We start from the raw sequence: 20,130 nt of genomic DNA, 5'->3' as shown, positions 1-20,130 counted from the left end.
AGGCTCTGATTGTTCTCAAGAGGCCACCTCCTGGGTCTTCCAGAGCTGAGATCCTAGAAGTCTCCATACACACACAGACCACTTGTCTAGTCAGTCGAGGTCACTGAACTCTAGGCCAGCATCATCAGCAGTCTTCAGGATTTCACGGCTGACTACATCCACACATTCTCCCTCCGTTTTGGATTCACGCTTGAGACTGCCAGGCATCGCATGTGAAGGAAATAATTTACAAAGTCTTCAGATTTTATGGTTTCAAATAAATGTCACTATTCTGGGGAAATGGTCCAGTTTTCAGAGCTGGACTGCTGGCTGCAGGACTGTGAATGGAGTTCAGCTACTGCTGCTTGATTGTGCTCAGTTATGTTTGACCTCCCTTCTTTGAGAGTTTCCTGGCTTGAATTTGGGGCTGAAATTGGAAAGTCAAGAACTTGATCATAGAGACAGACAAATAAGTTAAATCCACTTTATGAGCAAAAACAGCTATGGATGTTAAGCTATGGAGTTAATTTCTCTATATAATTCCTTCCCTTGCCAACAAATGCCTTGGCAAGTTCTAAAGCTTCTAGTGGCCTGGATCCCAGTAAGTTCTCTTTTTTTGGTTTCCTTTTTGGTTCTCCTGCTTCAGCCCCAAGACTGCTACAGGGATGGATAGAATCACAGGCCAGGGAGGAGCCTGTTCAAGACAGGGGTGCTGCAGTTACCTCTCAGCCTCTCACCACTGTGTGTCATTGTCTAAGCACACAGATGGATGCAAACCTAACTCTGAGCTAACCAGACCTTCATGTGCTTCTGCAGGCTGCACTCCTCAACTCCTTCCCGACTATCTTTGACGAGCTCCTGCAGATGTTCACTGTGCAGGAGGTGGCGGAGTTTGTGAGAGGGACTCTGGGGAGCATGCCCAGCACTGTGCACATTGGGCAGTCGATGGATGTGGTGAAGCTGCAGTCCATTGCCAGAACTGTGGATAGTCGCCTGTTTTCTTTCTCAGGTAAATCAAGTTGGGATGAGAGTCAGACTCACCTTTCTTCCTTATCAGGGTGTTGGCCAAGTGGTAAGCAAAGGATCAGTTTTACCAGCCATCATGTGAGAAGTGAGTGGACCTTAAAATGCAGAGTTTTTGGTAAACTCTGTTAGAGAATGCAGCCAAAACCTAGGCCTACTGCCTCCCTCACAGCTTATTTCTAGGGACCCACATGAGGTGGCCTGCAGAGCAACCTCCAGGCCCACAAATCTAGCCAGCTGCCAAGAAAGGGGTCTGCCACGGCCCCAGCAGGATGAAAAAGCAGAGGGAAAGGAGGGGGAGCAAGAGAGAAAGGTCTAGCCCAAGAAGGTAGTATAAGTCAAGGAAAGAAAAGAAACCCTGAAAGGAGGCCCTGAGGACCCACTGCACTTTCTTTCCTTGCCTTGCCAGACAGACAGATTCCTTTTCCTCTCTTTGGAGGAACCTCTAAAGGTCAGACAAAGACATAGACAGGGAGCCCTCCACACTTTAAATAGTGGTAAAAAAAAAAAAAACCTGCCTGCCAATGCAGGAGATGTAAGAGACGCAGGTTCAATCACTGGGAAGGAAAGTTCCCCTGGAGGGGGAAATGGCAACCCACTCCAGTATTCTTGCCTGGGAAATCCCACATCCAGAGGATTCTGGCAGGCTATAGTCCATGGCACTGGGGGCAGGGAGTCAGAAACTACTGAGCAACTGAGCACACCACACTCCAAAAGAGATTAGGAAAGCCTGACAAACATAATACGATCCGGGAGTTCCCTGCTGATGGTCCAGTGGCTAAGACTCCACACTCCCAATGCAGGGGGCATGAGTTCAATCCCTGGTCTGGGAACTAGATCCCACATGCCAGAACTAAGACCTGGTACAGTCAGAAAAATTAAAAAAAAAAAAAAAAACTAGGGGAAAAAAAAAGCAATATAATACAATCAACAGCCTGGACCGTCTTTCAGAAGGAACCTCTGGATTCATACCTGAAGCCACAATCAACATGATCAAATATTCAGTAGTCAGATGTTACAATCAGCATGAGTCTTGTCCTTTAAGCAGAATATCACACTGTGGAATGAACTTCTAGGGCGCAGAAATAAACCTAAAATGCTAACAAAGCAATTATTATTAGAATGTTTATAATTAGAACTTCTTGGTGGTCAAATTTTTTTTGAGTTTGACTTTCAAAGTATGAGAACAATCACTTCTCAGCCCAGAGCTACACGTATCTGCAGTATAAAACAAATACCCCCTTTAACCTAACAATGCCTGTGTAAGGAATTACTGAGACTAAATCTGCCGCCAAGAAACTTAGCTTTTCTCTACCTGTAACTGTTCATGGTAAGCACTTCTCTCTTCACCACTTCCTGGACTGAATATAAAATCAATGGTTTGCACAGACTTTCAAAGAAGCCACTGCATTCACTCAAGCTGTGAGCGTTGCTTCAAGCAGGTGCTTTCTTTCTTTTTTTTTTTTTAATTAATTTATTTTTTATTGAAAGATAAGTGCTTTATAGAATTTTGCTGTTTTCTGTCAAACGTCAACATGAATCAGCCATAGGTATACATATATCCCCTCCCTTTTGAACCTCCCTCCCATCTCCCTCCCCATCCCACCCTTCTAGTTAATACAAAGCCCCTGTTTGAGTTTCCTGAGCCATACAGCAAATTCCTCTTGGCTATCTATTTTACATATCGTAATGTAAGTTTCCATGTTACTCTTTCCATACATCTCACCCTCTCCTCCCCTCTCCCCATGTCCATAAGTCTATTCTGTGTCTGCTTCTCTATTGTTGCCCTGTAAATAAATTCTTCAGTACCATTTTTCTAGATTCCATATATATGTGTTAGAATACTGTATTTATCTTTCTCTTTCTGACTCACTTCACTCTGTTTAACAGGTTCTAGGTTCATCTAGCTCATCAGAACTGACTCAAATGCGTTCCTTTTTATGGCTGAGTAATATTCCATTGTGTATATGTACCACAACTTCTTTATCCATTCATCTTCGATGGACATCTAGGTTGCTTCCATGTTCTAGATATTGTAAATAGTGCTGCAGTGAACAGTGGGATACATGTGTCTCTTTCAGTTTTGTTTTCCTCGGGGTATATGCCTAGGAGTGGGATTGCTGGGTCATATGGTGGTTTTATTCCTAGTTTTTTAAGCAATCTCCATAACGTCTTCCATAGTGGCTGTATCAGTTTACATTCCCACCAACAGTGCAAGAGCATCCCTTTTCTCCACACCCTCTCCAGCATTATTGTTTGTAGACTCTTTGATGAGGGCCATTCTGACCGGTATGAGGTGATTTCTCATTGTGGATTTGATTTGCATTTCTGTAATAGTGAGCGATGTTCAGTATCTTTTCATGTGTTTGTTAGCCATCTGTATGTCTTCTTTGGAGAAATGTCTGTTTAGGTCTTTTTCCCACTTTTTGATTGGGTTGTTTGTTTTTCTGGTATTGAGTTGCATGAGCTGCTTGTATATTTTAGAAATTAATCCTTTGTCAGTTATTTCATTTGCTATTATTTTCTCCCATTCTGAGGATTGTCTTTTCACTTTGCTTATAGTTTCCTTTGCTGTGCAAAAGCTTTAAGTTTAATCAGGTCTCACTTGTTTACTTTTGTTTTTATTTCCGTTACTCTAGGAGGTGAGTCATAGAGGATCTTGCTTTGATTTATTTCTGCCTATGTTGTCCTCTAAGAGTTTTATAGTTTCTGGTCTTACATGTAGGTCTTTAATCCATTTTTACTTTATCTTTGTGTGTGGTGTTAGGAAGTGTTCTAATTTCATTCTTTTACGTGTAGCTGTCCAGTTTTCCCAACACCATTTATTGAAGAGGCTGTCTTTGCCCCATTGTATATTCTTGCCTCCTTTGTCAAAAATAAGGTACCCATAGGTGCACGGGTTTATTTCTGAGCTTTCTGTCTTGTTTCATTGGTCTGCATTTCTGTTTTTGTGCCAGTACCATACTTTCTTGATGACTGTAGTTTTGTAGTATAACCTGAAGTCAGGAAGCTTGATTCCTCCAGCTCCATTCTTCTTTCTCAAGACTGCTTTGGCTGTTCGGGGTCTTTTGTGTTTCCATATGAATTGTGAACTTTTTGTTCTAGTTCTGTGAAATATGCCATTGGTAATTTGATAGGGATTACATTAAATCTGTAGATGGCATTTGGTAGTGTAGTCGTTTTCACAATATTGATTGTTCCTGCCCAGGAACATGAAATGTCTCTCCATCGGTTTATGTCATCTTATTGCTTTCATTACTGTCTTATAATTTTCTGTGTACAGTTCTTTCATCTCCTTAGGTAAATTTATTCCTAGATATTTAATTCTTTTTGTTGCAGTGGTGAATGGGATTGATTCTTTAATTGCTTTTTCTGATTTTTCATTGTTAGTACATAGAAATGCAAGTGATTTCTGTGTATTAATTTTGTATCCTGCAACTTTGCTAATTCTCTGATTAGCTCTAGTAATTTTCTGATACTATCTTTAGGGTTTTCTATGTACAGTATCATGTCATCTGCAAACAGTGAGAGCTTTACTTCTTCTTTTCTGATCTGGATTCCTCTTATTTCTTTTTCTTCTCTGATTGCTATAGCTAGGACTTCCAGAATTATGTTGAATAATAGTGGTCAAAGTAGGCACCCTTATTGTGTTCCTGATCTTAGGGGGAATGCTTTCAGTTTCTCACCATTGAGAATAATGTTTGCTATAGGCTTATCATATATGGCCTTTACTGTGTTGAGGTAGGTTCCTTCTGTGCCCATTTTTTGAACAGTTTTAATCATAAATAGGTGCTGGATTTTGTCAAAGGCTTTTTCTGCATCTATTGAGATGATCATATGGTTTTTATCTTTCAGTTTGTGAATATGGTGTATCACATTGATTGATTTCTGTATATTGAAGAATCCTTGCATCCCTGGAATGAACCCAACTTGATCATGGTGTATGAGCTTTTTGATGTGTTGCTGAATTCTGTTTGCAAAAATTTTGTTGAGTATTTTTGCATCTATGTTCATCAGTGATATTGGCCTATAGTTTTCTTTTTTTGTGTTGTCTTTGTCTGGTTTTGGTATCAGGGTGATGGTGGCCTCATAGAATGAATTTGGAAGTGTTCCTTCCTCTGCAGTTTTTTGAAAGAGTTTTAGAAGGATAGGCATTAGCTCTTCTCTAAATGTTTGATGGGATTCTCCTGTGAAGCCATCTGGTCCTGGGCTTTTGTTTTTTTGGGAGATTTTTGATCACAGCTTTGATTGCAGTGCTCATAATTGGATTGTTCATAATTTCTATTTCTTCCTGGTTCAGTCTTGGAAGATTGAACTTTTCTAAGAATCTGTCCATTTCTTCCAGGGTATCTATTTTATTGCCATATAGTTCTTCATAATAGTCTCTTATAATCCTTTGTATTTCTGCATTGTCTGTTGTAACCTCTCCTTTTTCATTTCTAATTTTGTTGATTTGATTCTTCTTTTTTTCTTGATGAGTCTGGCTAAAGGTTTGTCAATTTTGTTTATCTTCTCAAAGAAACAGATTTTACTTCTATTAATCTTTATTATTGTTTCTTTCATTTCTTTTTCATTTATTTCTACTCATATCTTTATGATTTCTTTCCTTCTACTAATTTTGGGGTGTTTTTTTGTTCTTCTTCCCGTTGTTTTAGGTGTAAAGTTAGGTTGTCTATTCGATGTTTTTCTTGTTTCTTGAGGTAGGATTGTATTCCCTCTTAGAACTGCTTTTGCTGCATCCCATAGGTTTTGAGTTGTCGTGTTTTCATTGTCATTTGTTTCTAGCAAGTTTTTTATTTCCCTTTTGATTTCTTCAGTAACCTGTTGGTTATTTAGAAACGTGTTGTTTAATCTCCATGTGTTTGTGTTTCTTACAGTTTTTTTTTCTTGTAATTGATATCTAGTCTCATAGCTTTGTGGTCAGAGAAGATGCTTGATATGATTTCAGTTTTCTTAAATTTACTGAGGTTCGATTTGTGACCCAAAATGTGGTCTTTCCTGGAGAATGTTCCATGTGCACTTGAGAAGAAGGTGTATTCTTCTGCATTTGGATGCATTTGATATCCTGAAGATATCAATGAGATCCATCTCATCTAATGTATCATTTAAGACTTGTGTTTCCTTATTAATTTTCTGTTTTGATGATCTGTCCATTGGTGTGAGTGGGGTGTTAAAGTCTCCTACTATTATTGTGTTACTGTCAATTTCTCCTTTTATGTCTGTTAGTGTTTGTCTTATGTATTGAGGTGCTCCTTTGTTGAACAAGCAGGTTCTTTCTGAGTGTATGGGAAGGCGGACAGCAGACTGCCCTCATTGATATACTTTATTTCTAATACTTTTGCATGTACTTGCTGCTTCTTATAATCACTTAAGAAAAATTGTTTTTATATGGCTGGAACTATGTAATTGGATTTGGCGATAACAAGCCACCACCAAATTTTCACTTGCATCTCACGTTCATTGAATGCCTGAGCTGCAGCATCTTTCCTGAGGCCGAAGGACTTTTACCAGTGATGTCTTAAAACCAACCCTTACATTTCTCAGAGCATATCAGTTTGGTTTCTTGATCAGCAGACTCCAATAACAAACTGCTATTTTGTCTGCAGGCAGCTATTGGTTGTTACAAATCCTGCTCTATTGGCATTTTGGTGTACAAAGGACAGTAGGGACTTCTCTTTTATCCAAGCGTCCTTTTAAACATATAATAGTTGTCACTCCATTTTATTTCAACATGTTCTAAATATTTGACAAGGCAGTTCCCCAGATCTCCTGTATATCACGTAATTTGTCTTTTGCTGATAAAGATTTTCATTCTGAATTTCATCTAGAATACTTAATTATGATCAAATATGAACAACAAATCCAAAATACCGTGACTTGCTTGTGTTACTGGTAGTCTGACTGAATCATGCTGAATGGCTGTGGTGCCACTTTAATCACACAGTCATTGACCACATAGGAGTGCAAGACACCAGAAACATGTCCACACTTATATTTCACCTTGTCTTCTCACCACACCTGTGAAGTAAATGCAGAAGGGGGCTGTTAGCACCTCATTGTATAGATGGGAGAAATCAAACCTGTAGAAGGAATCAACCTGCCTAAAGTCTTAGAGTGAATTGATAAAAGAGTTTGATTTAGTATTTAACCTTCCTGAATTTGGAGTTCTAAATATAGTCACCCCCTGATGAAGATACTTTTAGGCAGCATTGAAGAAGAAAGAAAAGAGAACTATTTTAATGTATGCAGTAGGACTGGCAAAGAGGTTTAGCTAATTATCAAAGGCTTATGACAAGGTGGAAGTCCTCCTTCTGTCCCTTTCGTTACCATGGATTCACACAGCGTCCCACGGGCCAGAGGGGGAAAGTACAGTAAAGGCTTAGGAGGGTGGAAGTGCCGGGCCACCATCAGGGCATCATCAAGAGGGACCATTTATAATCCATAGCAAGTCTGCTAGTTAGTTCCATCAGCCTAGTTCATAGAACTAAATGTGTCATTTAAATTGAGTTTAATTTGAAGTCTAGTCAATAAAGAGATTTCATTTGGAAGCAGTCTCCTAACATACATCTGCATAAAAGGCCCTAGATAATTGAGGCCTGAAATGTGAAAAAAGAAAAGAGAGAGAAAGAAAACGCTGTGACATGTCTTCAGATGTCCGAAGTAGGCTGTTAGACCTGCCCACAGTCAGGGACTGGTTTCCAGCGTGGCTGCAGTCCCAGCCCCACCTGCCTGGAGACCAGCTGCATCCTGTGTTGCCCCTTGCTTCCAAGGGTAGCTGGTTCTTCTCCAAAGGGCTGCTTCACCTTTGTGTTTTCTCCCCCAGAATCCCGCCGCATTCTGCTTCCCGTGGTTCTCCATCACATCCACCTTCACCTGAGGCAGCAGAAGGAGCTGCTTATCTGCTCAGGGATTCTCGGCAGCATCTTCTCCATCGTCAAGACCAGCTCTCTGGTAGTGACCCTAGACCTGTGCCACCCCCGGCCCTAAGCTCTGTCCCTGTCCTGTGTCAGTTTAGCCAAAGGCAGACCAACAAAGATCATTTTGTTCACTTCCCAGTCAGAGAAGCTTTCATCAGTGACAGGAAGGTGCCCAAGTGAATGGAGGCCTGCCTATGTGTGCCCAGCAGGCTTTTCAACACAACACAGTCTTGCTATTTAAAAAAACAAAAAACAAAAAAAGTACTGCTGTAAATACACCCAGAAACATAGTCATCTGTAGTACCAGAAAACCCCATCCCGTGCTGCTTGCTCTGTTTCTATCAAAAGACATTACTTCTGTATTCCTGGGAGTGTTCTGAGGATACTCAGGCACGAACGAGCACAAGGAGGCAGGCCCAGGCTGAGAGGCAGCTTGCTCATTCAGACTTTTCTGTCAGCTTCCTGGCAGCTTGATTCCACCCATATGGTATTCCTATACCACACCAGATGAGACAGGGTGTACGAGCGATACATGTTGCCCACAATAGTTCTCAGCCTCATGGGATGCTGGAGTGGTACTTCAGGGCTCAGGTTTCAGCTGGTAGTGCTTTTGCCTATTTTCTTTCTTCTTTATTTTTAGTTTTTTAGAAGAGACCCATCTTAGAAGGGAGGGGAGATAAGGAAGGCAGAAAAACATGTATCAGGCAAGGATAAGGGTAGGAATTTATTTTAATTATCTTTGTGTTATATGTTTATACTATGGAAGAAATGAGTATTTCTTTTAGAAAACTTGAAAACTTTAGGAAAGTATAAACAAATTTAAAATAAGACTGAGTCTTTATTTACACAATCTTTCCAAGTTGAGATAAGGTTTCTGGAGAATAAAATTTCAAGTGCATTTAAAATAAATACCAGGAACCAAGTGATACAAACATAGGAGGTTAGGTTGTCTGTGAAGATGGCATGGGAGAGGTGCAGAGAAGAAAAAGTGTGCTTGGTTTGAACAGGATGCAAGGACTCAATAGGGTGCTCTGGTATCTGGTATCCAGACTTAAAGGACCATCTGGTGATAGTGGCCCACCTTGGCAGAGTGACTACAATGGCTGTAGTGGCCCTTTTGTTTGCTCTTGGCTCCAGGCAAGGCCTGGCAGCTCTCCTTCCCACCAAGCCTCAGAGAAGCAACACCAGGCACATAAGGTGTACTGGTGACCCGGGGTCAGCTTGAGGGGATGGGAGGCTGGTTACTAAAGGAAAGAGATAAATTGCAGGGGAAAAGCAAGGGGAGGGGAAGGATGAAAAAGGAATGGGAACAAGTGAAAATCTGAAGGAAGTGATCTGGTTGTATTTGTGGGGTTTAGAGACTAACCCCACAGCTACTCAAAGAGCCATCACAGGTTTTAAAAGCATTATAATTAGTTCAACAACTGAGGAAGAAGACTGTGGTCCCAAGAGCCTTTCAAATCTTTCTTGAGGAATGGGACTCAGTAAAACTACATTGAATGGATAGCTGGCCGGGGGTGGGGGGATGGATGAAATTTAAGCTCCACTAAAGCAGAGATCTTACCTTTCTTGATCACTTGTGTATGCTCAGGTTTTCAAACAGTTACTGGCCCATGGTAGATACTTAGTGAATGGTGGGTTGATAGATGGATGGACATTTGGACCAGTAATAGTATAAAGGGACTGGAGAAGAGGCAATGGGAATCTCTTTGTGAGATCATGAAAATCAGGCTGTAGGATATGGATTGCATGTGAGAGGTCTAGAAAAAGATAGCACAGACTCTTCCTAAAGTCAGAACTTGCTGACTGGGAAGCAACCCTCAATGAGGAAGCGTGCTCCATTATTTTTGTGAGGCTGCCTAAGAAGGAAACACCGAGACCAGGGTCTTTCTGGTGGACCAAGGAATGTGAGCAGGAATGCCAAGGAGCTAGAGGGAGCATGTCTGGGCAGCAGTCAGGCTTGGCAGAGAGTGAGGTCACGCACAGAGAAAATGGTCCTGAGGAAGACTGAGATACTTCTGTGTGCATTAGCAGTAGGGAAGGTGCTGCCTGCACACCCTGTGGTGTGAACTCTACCATTTTCTCAGAGTGTTAGTCAGCAGTGCTGTGCTCTCTCCTAACTATTCTAGGAAAATCAAGAAGACATTTAACTTAGGATCTTCGTTTCGTCCTTGTGTATCAAGACTAATGTATCTGCCTGAGGTTCAGAATTGCAGGTGTCAGGGTGTTGCTGTGTTAGGCTCAGTCTCCAGCCCCCAAACCAGGGCAACAGCAGCAGGTGTGCCTCCCCTCCTCGCAGAGCTGTTGTTCCAGGTTCCTTGACACTGCATGCCAGTGAGGCTGGGGGCTCGGTGTTGAGAGTTAAGTCAGAAGACGGCTCCTGACCGTGGCTGATTTAGTAAGTACTGCCCACTGCACTTCAGCCAGCCTGGCGCTAATGCTGTGCTCTCTTGCTGCTCGCTCCAGGAGGCAGATGTGATGGAGGAGGTAGAAATGATGGTGGAAAGCCTCTTGGACGTGCTCTTACAGACTCTGCTCACCATCATGAGCAAATCGCACGCTCAGGAGGCGGTAAGAGGGCAGCGGTGCCCGCAGTGCACAGCGGAGATCACTGTTAGTAACTAACATTCAGGTTTTCTTGCTTTCTTTTCTAACCCGGGGCTCCTCCACACAGAACCTCATCTCACATCACACCACCCTCATCTCAGCTTCCCTCCCTGCATGGTTGTCCGCATGCTGCCCTTTTCCCCTCTCCAGCTGGACTCCATCTCCACTCTAGGTTCATACTCAGAGGAGTGTACTTAGGGACAGACCCAGGGATGCTTCCTGTCCTGTTTTCCTGTACACAGTCTCCACTGGCTTTTGCCTTTGAGCCAGGTCTCTTTCTGTAATATGGAATAAAGCAGAGAATGAAGGTGACAGCTGTCGACTGTTCCTTCTAGGAGCAGGCTCTCGCCAGTGATGTGTGCACCACAGTAATTTTCTCACAGTCTGCTTCTACCTACAGATTAGTTGCTTTTGGCCACAGTTCAGTTCAGTCCCTCACAGTATTTGTATCTAAATGTCGAGCATCAGGGAAAACATGATGATGTAGAATGGCACTGGCATTGTTGGACATTGGTCTCCCATGATCTAACTAGGAGAGAAACAGACTGGGAGAGCCTTGCAGGAGAGGCAGAGAGACACCCCCCAGCCCCCGCTGCTCCTATGCAGTGTGCACTTCCTAGCCCTGATGTTGGGACATGATAAACAGCTTGCTGGGGATCTTCCTGTTGGCAGGTGGGAGACTACAGTGATCCCTTTGTAGAAAAGCTCCTGTGGGAGCAAGTCAAGCTCCAGCACATTAGGGAGAGCAGAGAGCAGATGTGTTCTAGAGCATATGGGCTTGGAAAGAATGTCTGCTCCCTTAGGAACTCCTATGCAAGACACTCTCACTATAGGTAAGAACATATGTTCCCTGGCGTGTCCTGGTAGCCCATCCTTCTAACGAGCAATGACACAGTGCTGGCTTGGACCAGACCCTGCTTTATCCACTTTATAAACAGTAACTCACTAGCAATACTAAAGAAGTGATTTATTTCATATACATCTAATGAAGATAACAACAGTTTATTGAGCACTTCTTTACGTGCTGGCCTTTTTACTTAAATGCTCTATGTACATTAATGCATCTGATTCTCAAAACAAATTATGGCTTATGTCCATTTCTTCAGATAAAACTGAGGTTCATGTACCTGTTATATATTTTGCATACATATATGTCTAATAATTTCATGAGTCGCAAAAGGATTTGAGAGACTAAAAAAGAGTTGTCATAGTCCCACAAACTTAAAAACATTTGAAAACTGCCCATATGAAGTCATTTTTCCTCCGTCTCTTCTGAGGAGGCAGCCTTGTAAGAGGAAACCGTGCTCAGCAGCCCCATGACAGAAGTTTCCAAGAGATGGTAAAAGTCTTTGAAGTCTTAAGCCAGGGTTTTCATCTGCATACCCCAGTTGGAACCTGAAGAAATTTTAAAGACTCATTTTTTTTTAATCTTTAAATTTTTACTTAGAGCCATTATTAGCTCATCTTCTCAGAAAGGTCAGTTTTGACTCCTCTGCTTTCCCGAGGGTCATGTTGATCTATTATGTTCCATCTCCAGCAATCACATGTCAGCTCTGGGAGTTCCCAGAGGAGATCCTTGTAGAAAGACTGCTCCAGCCCAGCAGGATGGGCAGAGTCCAAATTCTGTCCAGAGAAGTCTGAGCTCCCTGTTCCCAGGGGCCCCTCCAGACTTTAGTATGGTGCCCTGGCAGCATATAATGACAAAGGACTATGCAGCCGAAAGTTCCCTAGGGAAAAAACTAGAATATCTGTCTCATTTGGCAGTACTTCTTTCTTATGGGCTAAGATTTATCAATTAGCCCCATGCTGCAGCAGTCTTTGGAGAAGGCAATGGCACCCCACTCCAGTACTCTTGCCTGGAAAATCCCATGGATGGAGGAGCCTGGTAGGCTGCAGTCCATGGGGTTGCTAAGAGTCGGACACGACTGAGCAACTTCCCTTTCACGTTTCACTTTCATGCATTGGAGAAGGAAATGGCAACCCACTTCAGTATTCTTGCCTAGAGAATCCCAGGAATGGGGGAGCCTGTTGGGCTGCCGTCTATGGGGTCGCACAGAGTCGGACATGACTGAAGCGACTTAGCAGCAGCAGCAGCAGCAGCAGCAGCAGTCTTATTAAAACTCCCAAGCCCTCCAGGCACCTCTTTAGCAGAAAAGAAAATTCATTTTCAGGGCCAGAGTTGTCACCTTCCCTCCCATGATCATTGGGGCCATCTCAGACCCTTCCTTCTCTCCTTGCCCTCTGTGGATTGGGGGAACACAGCTCTTGTGATTGGCTTTGCTAAGTGTATTTTGTGTTGTTCCCCAGGGCGAGTATGTGTCCTGCCTTCTCTCGCTGCTCCGCCAGATGTGTGACACGCATTACCAGCACCTCCTGGACAACTTCCAGAGCAAAGATGAGCTCAAGGTAGGCCGAGAAACACTGACCTTTCACCTAGGAAAGGAAGCACACGCTAAGACTGCCCAGCAGTTTTTCCCCCTGCCAGTAGAGAAGTACAAGAGGCCTGCCCTGCTGAGAGTGGAAGATTTACCAGCCTCGCTTTATGTATGGCTTCCAGAAGCAGATAGCCAGTGGTATTCCCATACAGCCAGACCCCAGGAACACTGGCAAGTCTTCCCTGACTGATCACAACCCTGTGACCATGTGCCTCTAAGAGACACTTCTCTGGGCCATACTGATTATCAGTCAACCAGGACTCTTCCCTCTCTTATAAACACAGCAGTTGAGTTGTAGGTTACCCATGAAATAGGCTTCACTGTTTAATAACTGTAGTAATAATAATAATGACAACTTTTCTTCAGTAAAACATATTTCTGAAAGATTCATATTTGTAGAGAGCAAATACCAACACTGTCCATTGGCTATCACTATGGATCTAGAGCACCGAGGGCAGATAGTCCAGAGAAGTGGGCCCATGGTCCAGATGACAGGAGAGTGTTCCCAAACTGTGAAGGGTATCAGCTGCTGACAGACTCCAAGGGCTTGTGTGTTTGCATTAGACCATGCTACTGAGTTCATCCCTGGATAAAGGAACTGTTGTAAACTTTATGTCTATGCTTTGCCTCCATCCAGAGTCAAGTCACTTGTCAATATTTCATAGTAATACACTATACTGTTTTCCATTTGTGTAATCTTTATTAATCATATGAGTTAATCAGTATCACTAACACTTTAAAGTATCCTTAACACATTAAAGTATCACTAACGCTTTCTGGTGTTTGATCTGGCCTACCTTTCCACAAATGTGGGTCTCTGCAGATTGTTGTCCCTAACTTACTGAGGTGAGGCCAGCCTGTCTTCTCAGAGGGATGAACTTGACAGCCCTTAAAATGAGCCATAAGTTAACCAGGGCCTGGAGCTCATATCCAGGTCAAGCAATGCTTGAGCTGGGGTGTAGAGCTTGAAAATCCAGTCCTGACTGTTCTAGATCATTTTCATCGTATGTGTGTGTGTTTGTGAGAGAGAGAAGGACACTAACCAATTCTCAATCAGAAGCATCATTCCCTTACTTTTTAATTAAATGTTTGTTTTTATCACAGCAGTATGTATATACAATTTTAAAAGCCAAAGCATATTATAAAGTGTGTAATATAAAACTGGTTCCTTGGCTCAACCTGACCACGTCCACCCACTACTCCCGCAAAGCAGCCACTTTGAACTCTTCTTTTGTTCTTCAAGTAGCTTCTACTGCCATTTAAATTTTTAAAATTTTTAGTTATTGTTTATTTTCTTCTTCCCACAGAAAGTGAGGCTGATTCTCCTGAGTCAGCAAGCCTTTCATTAACCAGTCTTTGCACTGTTCTCATTGCTTTCATGGAGAAGCACATTTTTGGAGATACTTACTCATCTGTCCCTGAAGTGCTTCTCCAGTCCATGTGTTCTTAACACCCAAGAAAACAAGTTCTTACAATCAAGTGCTCAGGGGCCATCCCCCACAGATTGAGACCAGTGGACTCAGTTGTCAGTTGGATGCCATGTCTGCTGGACCTCCTCTGTTTTGGCCTTTAGGCACTGGGCTGAGCAGGTATAGCACTGCATCTCTTCTCCCCAGTTTGGGACTGGCCTGGGGCAGTGGCCAGACCTCACTGCCATGCAGCCCTCTAAGAGAAAAGCAACTCATGAAGGGAGCCAGAGTATCACCCACTGGTCCCCTCCATTCTCATGATCTAGAGGTCAGAGAACCTGTTGAGGAGGTATGTGCTGCGGTGGTAGAGGTGGCGCCTCACATCAGATTTTCCTCTCGGCCCAGGAATTCCTGTTGAAGATTTTCTGCGTGTTCCGGAACCTGATGAAGATGAGTGTCTTTCCTCGGGACTGGATGGTGATGAGACTTCTTACAAGCAAGTGAGTGTGGAAGGGCCCTGTGCCAGCCTCCATGCAGCTGTCCCCAGAATATTACATGTGAGAGAAGAAGCTAGATGGAAACTTGTCAAGGTCAAAGCTGTAGGGACAGAGAGGAGAGGGTTTAAATGTGAAAGTGTTTGGAAGCACAGTCAGCAGGACTTTGCCATTTACCAAAGTTCAAGGAGGAGAAATAGTCAAAGATAGTTCAGAAGTAGAGTCTAAGTGCCCGGCAGATGGTGTCATGGTAAGGGTAGGAAAGGAACTTTTATGAATGTGAGCTGTGATAGCAGAGGAGGGCTCCTGCTTGAGGAGGGCCTGATCATTGGCCTCTGTTGCTCTGTGGTTTCAGGCAGCATCCCAAGCCCTCCTCTTGACTTGATTTGTGTTTTCTGCCAGACACTGCTCATCCCCCACAGCTAGTGCTAATTACTCACCCAAGACTGTGAGGCTCTGCCCACCTCTGACACTGGCCACAGAATTCACTCCAAGGTTGACCCTGCTTGTCTGCCCCATTCATATTTCTGCCCTGTGGTTCTCACTGGCAAAGCGAACAAGTCACGTGGGTGGTAGGGTGCTTGTTGTCGGGTCCCCTTATGCTCAGGAGAAGGCCACTTAGCATCCACTCTCTAGCCTACTGCCTCCTCCCTCTGATCGGCCTTTTACATCGGCATTATGCAGAATGTAGTGAAATTATTTGTGTTAGATTTATTAGCAAGGTGTCAGGATGGTCTTTCTACTCTGTACCTTTTATAATGCTCTTTTTTTTTGAAAACTGCAAACGTTTCATACAGAACAGAAGAATGGTTATAAACAGTGTTGCAGAGATATTTCCTTAAATAGTGGATTTTCCATTTGACCCCCTCTTGTTTCTGTCTCTTAGTTCTACTCAGAGCACTTCAGGCTCTCCAGCCCATTCTGCAGGAGCAAGCCTCTTCTTTCAAGGCTTTTACTTTTCAAATTTATTTGCTGGTAATAAGTCTCTCTAATGCACTGTTTTTGCCTTGCCCCTCTTCTGCACCAGAGCTTAGGTGGTCATTGTTAGGTGTAAGCTCCTTTGCCAGGCATCCAATGCCCTTGGTAATTAAACCCTTACTCGCCTGTCTCACTTCACTTTCTCTCTCCCTTAACCTGTGCTCTTGACTCTAGCAAGCCAGCCTCGCATTAACCCTTAAACATGCCCAAGCAAAATTTGAGAGTGATATTCTAGATCAAAGGCTGAAATCAAATTACTTACACATGAAAATAACAGTATATGATAAAAGTAGAGATTTAATAACTGTAAACCCCTGTTAATCAAGTGGAGTAGTAGAATGATACTCTAAGTCCTCTGTTGGTCATAATACAGGTTCATTTTCCTAAGATTCCCCCAAATACTAGAATCACCCTTTGAACTGGAAGAAGCCTGAAAGAACCATGAAACCTTACTCCCCTCCTTTTATAGGGAAACTGTGGCCAAAGAAAAGTAGTGCCAAGACCAGGTATCAGCAGAGCTTGGTCTAGAACCCACTGGTAGGGCACTTCTCCATAGGGGGTTTTTTGTAGGGTTTGTGCCATGTATTCCTCTCACTTGGGCTTCCAGGTGGCTCAGGGCTAAAGAATCCACCTGCCAATGCGGGAGACATGGGTTCTATCTCTGGGTTGGGAGGATCCCCTGGAGAAGGAAATGGCAGCCCCCTCCAGTATTCTTGCCTGGGAAATCCCATAGGGAGAGGAGCCTGGTGGGCTACGGTCCATGGGGTCGCAAAGAGTCAGACACAACTGAGCACGCACGCACATCCTTCTCCCTTAAAGTCACATCTTACACGAGAGCTACTTGTACTCAGGAAGCTTGCACATGGGCCGCAGACCACGGATGCTCAGCTGTAGGGTGCCATTGTCAGTCCTTTAACTCTGCCGACACCTTGTCCTCACTGCAGCATCATAGTCACCACTGTCCAGTACCTGTCTTCTGCGCTGCACAAGAATTTCACAGAGACAGACTTCGACTTTAAGGTAGGAGCTCCTAAGATCCGTCACTATCTTTGTAATAACCATAGAAAGCCAAAAACCAGACTCCCTGTTTTCATTTTTGTTTTTGTTTTACTTAAAACAGCTGTTTTATTTTGCTCACAGGTTTGCAGGTCAGGAATTTGAGAAGGATTCAGCTAAGTGTCTGATAGGTGGCTGGAGGCTTTCTTAATCTGTTCATAGTATCAAACAGCTTCCAGGCTTGATAATGATTAGAGTATAACCTAAGAAACCCCTGTTGGAGATGCTGGGAGCTAGAAACCCATGAGTTTGTTTTCCAGTCCAGAATCAACACTGTTGGTTTCAGAGAAGTCAAGAAAGCAGGGGAAAGTCCTGTTTGCAAAGATATTTTCTAAAAATCAAGATCTTAACACTGAAATGAATTCTGTGCTACATGCATATATTTAGAATCTCTCCTTGCAAGGTTAAGAACTCAGGCTGTCACATATTTCCTCTTTCTCTCTCTCTCTAGGTGTGGAATTCTTATTTTAGCCTGGCAGTTCTGTTCATAAATCAGCCAAGCCTTCAGCTAGAAATCATTACTTCCACCAAGAGGAAGAAGATTCTAGATAAGTAAGACATATGTCTCTTATTCATCTTCCTACATGTGCCCAGATGGGGTTATGTTTCCAGGAGGGGCTCCTAGAGACATCCACAAGGTTCTCATTGAGGTGGCTTCCCAAGGAGCCAAGTGTAAGAGCTCAACTGAGAGCAAAATGACTTTGTCTTTTGGAAAGCGCTAGAAACAGAGCTGAAATGCTGGCCTCCTGTCTTCCTGAACCTTCTCGTGCTAATAGCTGGTTCCTGTGTTCTATTCCAAGGTACGGGGACATGCGTGTGATGATGGCTTATGAACTCTTCAGCATGTGGCAGAATTTGGGTAGGTCTTTTCTCCACACTCTTCCCTTACACATATTGCATGGCCAAATAAGAAGTTACAAGACTAATTACTTCCCCCAGGTTTTATGAATGTTAATTCAGACCCAAGAGAGCTTCACATATCTTTAGCATAACACCTCAGATGGATGGTATAGTGTAGCACATGTGCACAAAGCCCTTGGCAGGGAGAGTTAAGCTGAGAAATAAGACCCCAGCGATACATATGCACAGACCCTTTTTTGAGAACAAAAGTCAAAAGGAGAAAAAGAAGATGAGGCTGTAAGAATATAATGTCTGAGGCTCTGAGAATATAAGATCCTCTGGGCTGTCCATGTCCCAGTCCAGGTGTCACAGGCTCAGAAGCCCAGTCAGCACATGAGCAAGGGTAGCTGTTCTTTTTAGTAAAGATTGAAACCCTTCATGGGTCTCTGGCATTCAGGCATCCAGACGAGGTTCCCACTGCCACGTACATGTACGAAGGGAACTGCCGCATCTAGGTGAGACTGATTTTAGTCTCTTTTCTTTCGACAGCTTCTCTTTGCAGCATCTCTAATATCCAGCACTCTGAATCTTGAAATTGTCAGGTTTTGGTGGAATCCTTGGGGTGCCCTGGTAACTAGGTGGGCCGTCCTCTGCTTCTGTCGGCTTCTTAGATAGGCCTGCCTGGATGCCAGAGAAGCCGCTGCTGTTCTTCCCAGTGAGATCTGCTTTCAACTAAGCTCATGACTCTGAAGTCTTAGGAAGGATAGCCATAACATCTCATAGTCCTCCACCAACCATCCTAGTCACAACCCTAGAAGCAGCAAGCAAGATGCAAGGCATTTATGCCAGCCCTGGCGCCTTCCATCTCTGAGTGGGGCTGCATTTCCCCAAACCAGCTCTCTAGCTTCAGTGCTCATACCCTCTGCATCCAGCACTGTCCAGATATAAATGTTCACCCTGAAGTTGATTCTGAAATTCCCAGAAACACAAGGGACCAGCTATACCAAATACCAAGATTGGAATATGCAGAATCTGCCTCCAGGCTAGCTAACACTTGCTCCTTAGATAGGCTTTCAACATGGAAGAATTCAAAAACCATGTCAGATTTCCCCCAAGAAAGCCATTCCTACCTCATTGTTTTTGGTGGAAATGACATTTTCTAGTTCTCAGGAACTGATTTTGCTTGACTGTAACAGTCACTACACAGGCCCACAGTTTGTCCCCGAGTCTCTGAAGGACTGAAAACAGAGCTCTGGAAGATGGTTCACTCTGTTTCACCTTTACAAGGAAGAGAAAAGTTCTGTCCCGTAGTCTTCAAGACTGGCCCTGGATTCTGGGAACATGCCCCAACTGACAGGCTAGTCACAGGGAAATTCATACTACACTCTTCCCGTGGGCAGACCTCATTAAGAAAATTGAGAGATGAGCCAAGCTGGTTTGAATAAATATAGTGCTACCATCAAAAATGCAATGTGAAGGCAAGGGGTGGGATTGGAGGTACACGTACAGAGTCTCTCAGCCAGTCTGTCAAGGTACGGCTGTGCAGGAGGCTCCTGCTAACTCAAGAGAGGGACTCTTAGGCACATTTGAGCACCGATGATGAAGAGGCTTATGGACTTCAGACGTCTAGCAGACCGAACATCCTAATCACTTAAATGCCTCTGGGTACAGGCAGAAACCCCAGGGTCAGTGCATTGTGTTTAAGTAGAAATTGATGAATTTTCCTTGCTGAATAAATACTGTGAACAGACTATGGGAAACTATTGCAGGGTACTCAGAAATCCTATTCTATCTAGAGTAGTGACTCTGCTCCTGAACCTCAGGATGATTTTCAGGTAGTTTGTAGAACCTCCCAGGAAATTCTTTGGAAAGAACTTGTACCTGTTGAATTTTCTTTCAACTGGACTGAGCCAATTTAGTCTGCAAACTCTTAAAAAGCCAAGGGAAGGGAATATCTCAGAAGCCCATAGAGGAGAGCTTTCTGTGTTCTCTGATACTCCCAGTGAAGGTCAGATCATGTGCTGTGGCCCTACTCGGGAAGCTTCTGTGGCTGGAGCATATACTTCTATCTGCTGGGTTGTGTTGTGCAGGTGAACATAAGATCCACTTCATTCCGGGAATGATTGGCCCGTTCCTGGGTGTGACACTAGTCCCACAGCCTGAAGTGCGGAATATCATGATTCCCATCTTTCACGACATGATGGACTGGGAGCAGAGGAAAAACGGCAACTTCAAACAGGTGAGACCCCCACCCCCCGCTGGTGGTGTTAGGGTACTCTTCCCTGGAATGGACCCCTTTTACCCTGGCACATGATGCGGATGGCCAAGCTGTAGTTCTAGTGTAGTTCTTGGCCGTCTTGAGTCCCATCCAAGGGTTTCCCTCCCTTGCTGG

At 43.6% G+C, this 20,130-nt stretch overlaps 1 protein-coding gene across 13 annotated transcripts in view; it reads left to right on the top strand.

Annotated features, from left to right (window-relative positions):
- Positions 1-20,130, top strand: part of DOCK3 (dedicator of cytokinesis 3) — a 304,579-nt gene that overhangs the window by 237,210 nt on the left and 47,239 nt on the right. For 10 of the 13 annotated variants that reach the window (XM_061397473.1, XM_061397477.1, XM_061397469.1 and 7 more), the window contains 9 exons: positions 796-988; positions 7,826-7,953; positions 10,386-10,532; positions 12,834-12,932; positions 14,776-14,870; positions 16,787-16,862; positions 17,350-17,450; positions 17,699-17,757; positions 19,829-19,977. In XM_061397473.1, coding sequence (XP_061253457.1) covers positions 796-988; positions 7,826-7,953; positions 10,386-10,532; positions 12,834-12,932; positions 14,776-14,870; positions 16,787-16,862; positions 17,350-17,450; positions 17,699-17,757; positions 19,829-19,977 — 1,047 coding nt within the window. The remainder of the gene's footprint in view (positions 1-795; positions 989-7,825; positions 7,954-10,385; positions 10,533-12,833; positions 12,933-14,775; positions 14,871-16,786; positions 16,863-17,349; positions 17,451-17,698; positions 17,758-19,828; positions 19,978-20,130) is intronic. The other 3 variants (XM_061397475.1, XM_061397472.1, XM_061397478.1) reach the window with 2 other exon arrangements.

Source organism: Bos javanicus, chromosome 22 (assembly GCF_032452875.1).
Source record: "Bos javanicus breed banteng chromosome 22, ARS-OSU_banteng_1.0, whole genome shotgun sequence".
NCBI lineage: Eukaryota > Metazoa > Chordata > Mammalia > Artiodactyla > Bovidae > Bos > Bos javanicus.
This window is presented reverse-complemented; position numbering and strand designations above follow the sequence as displayed.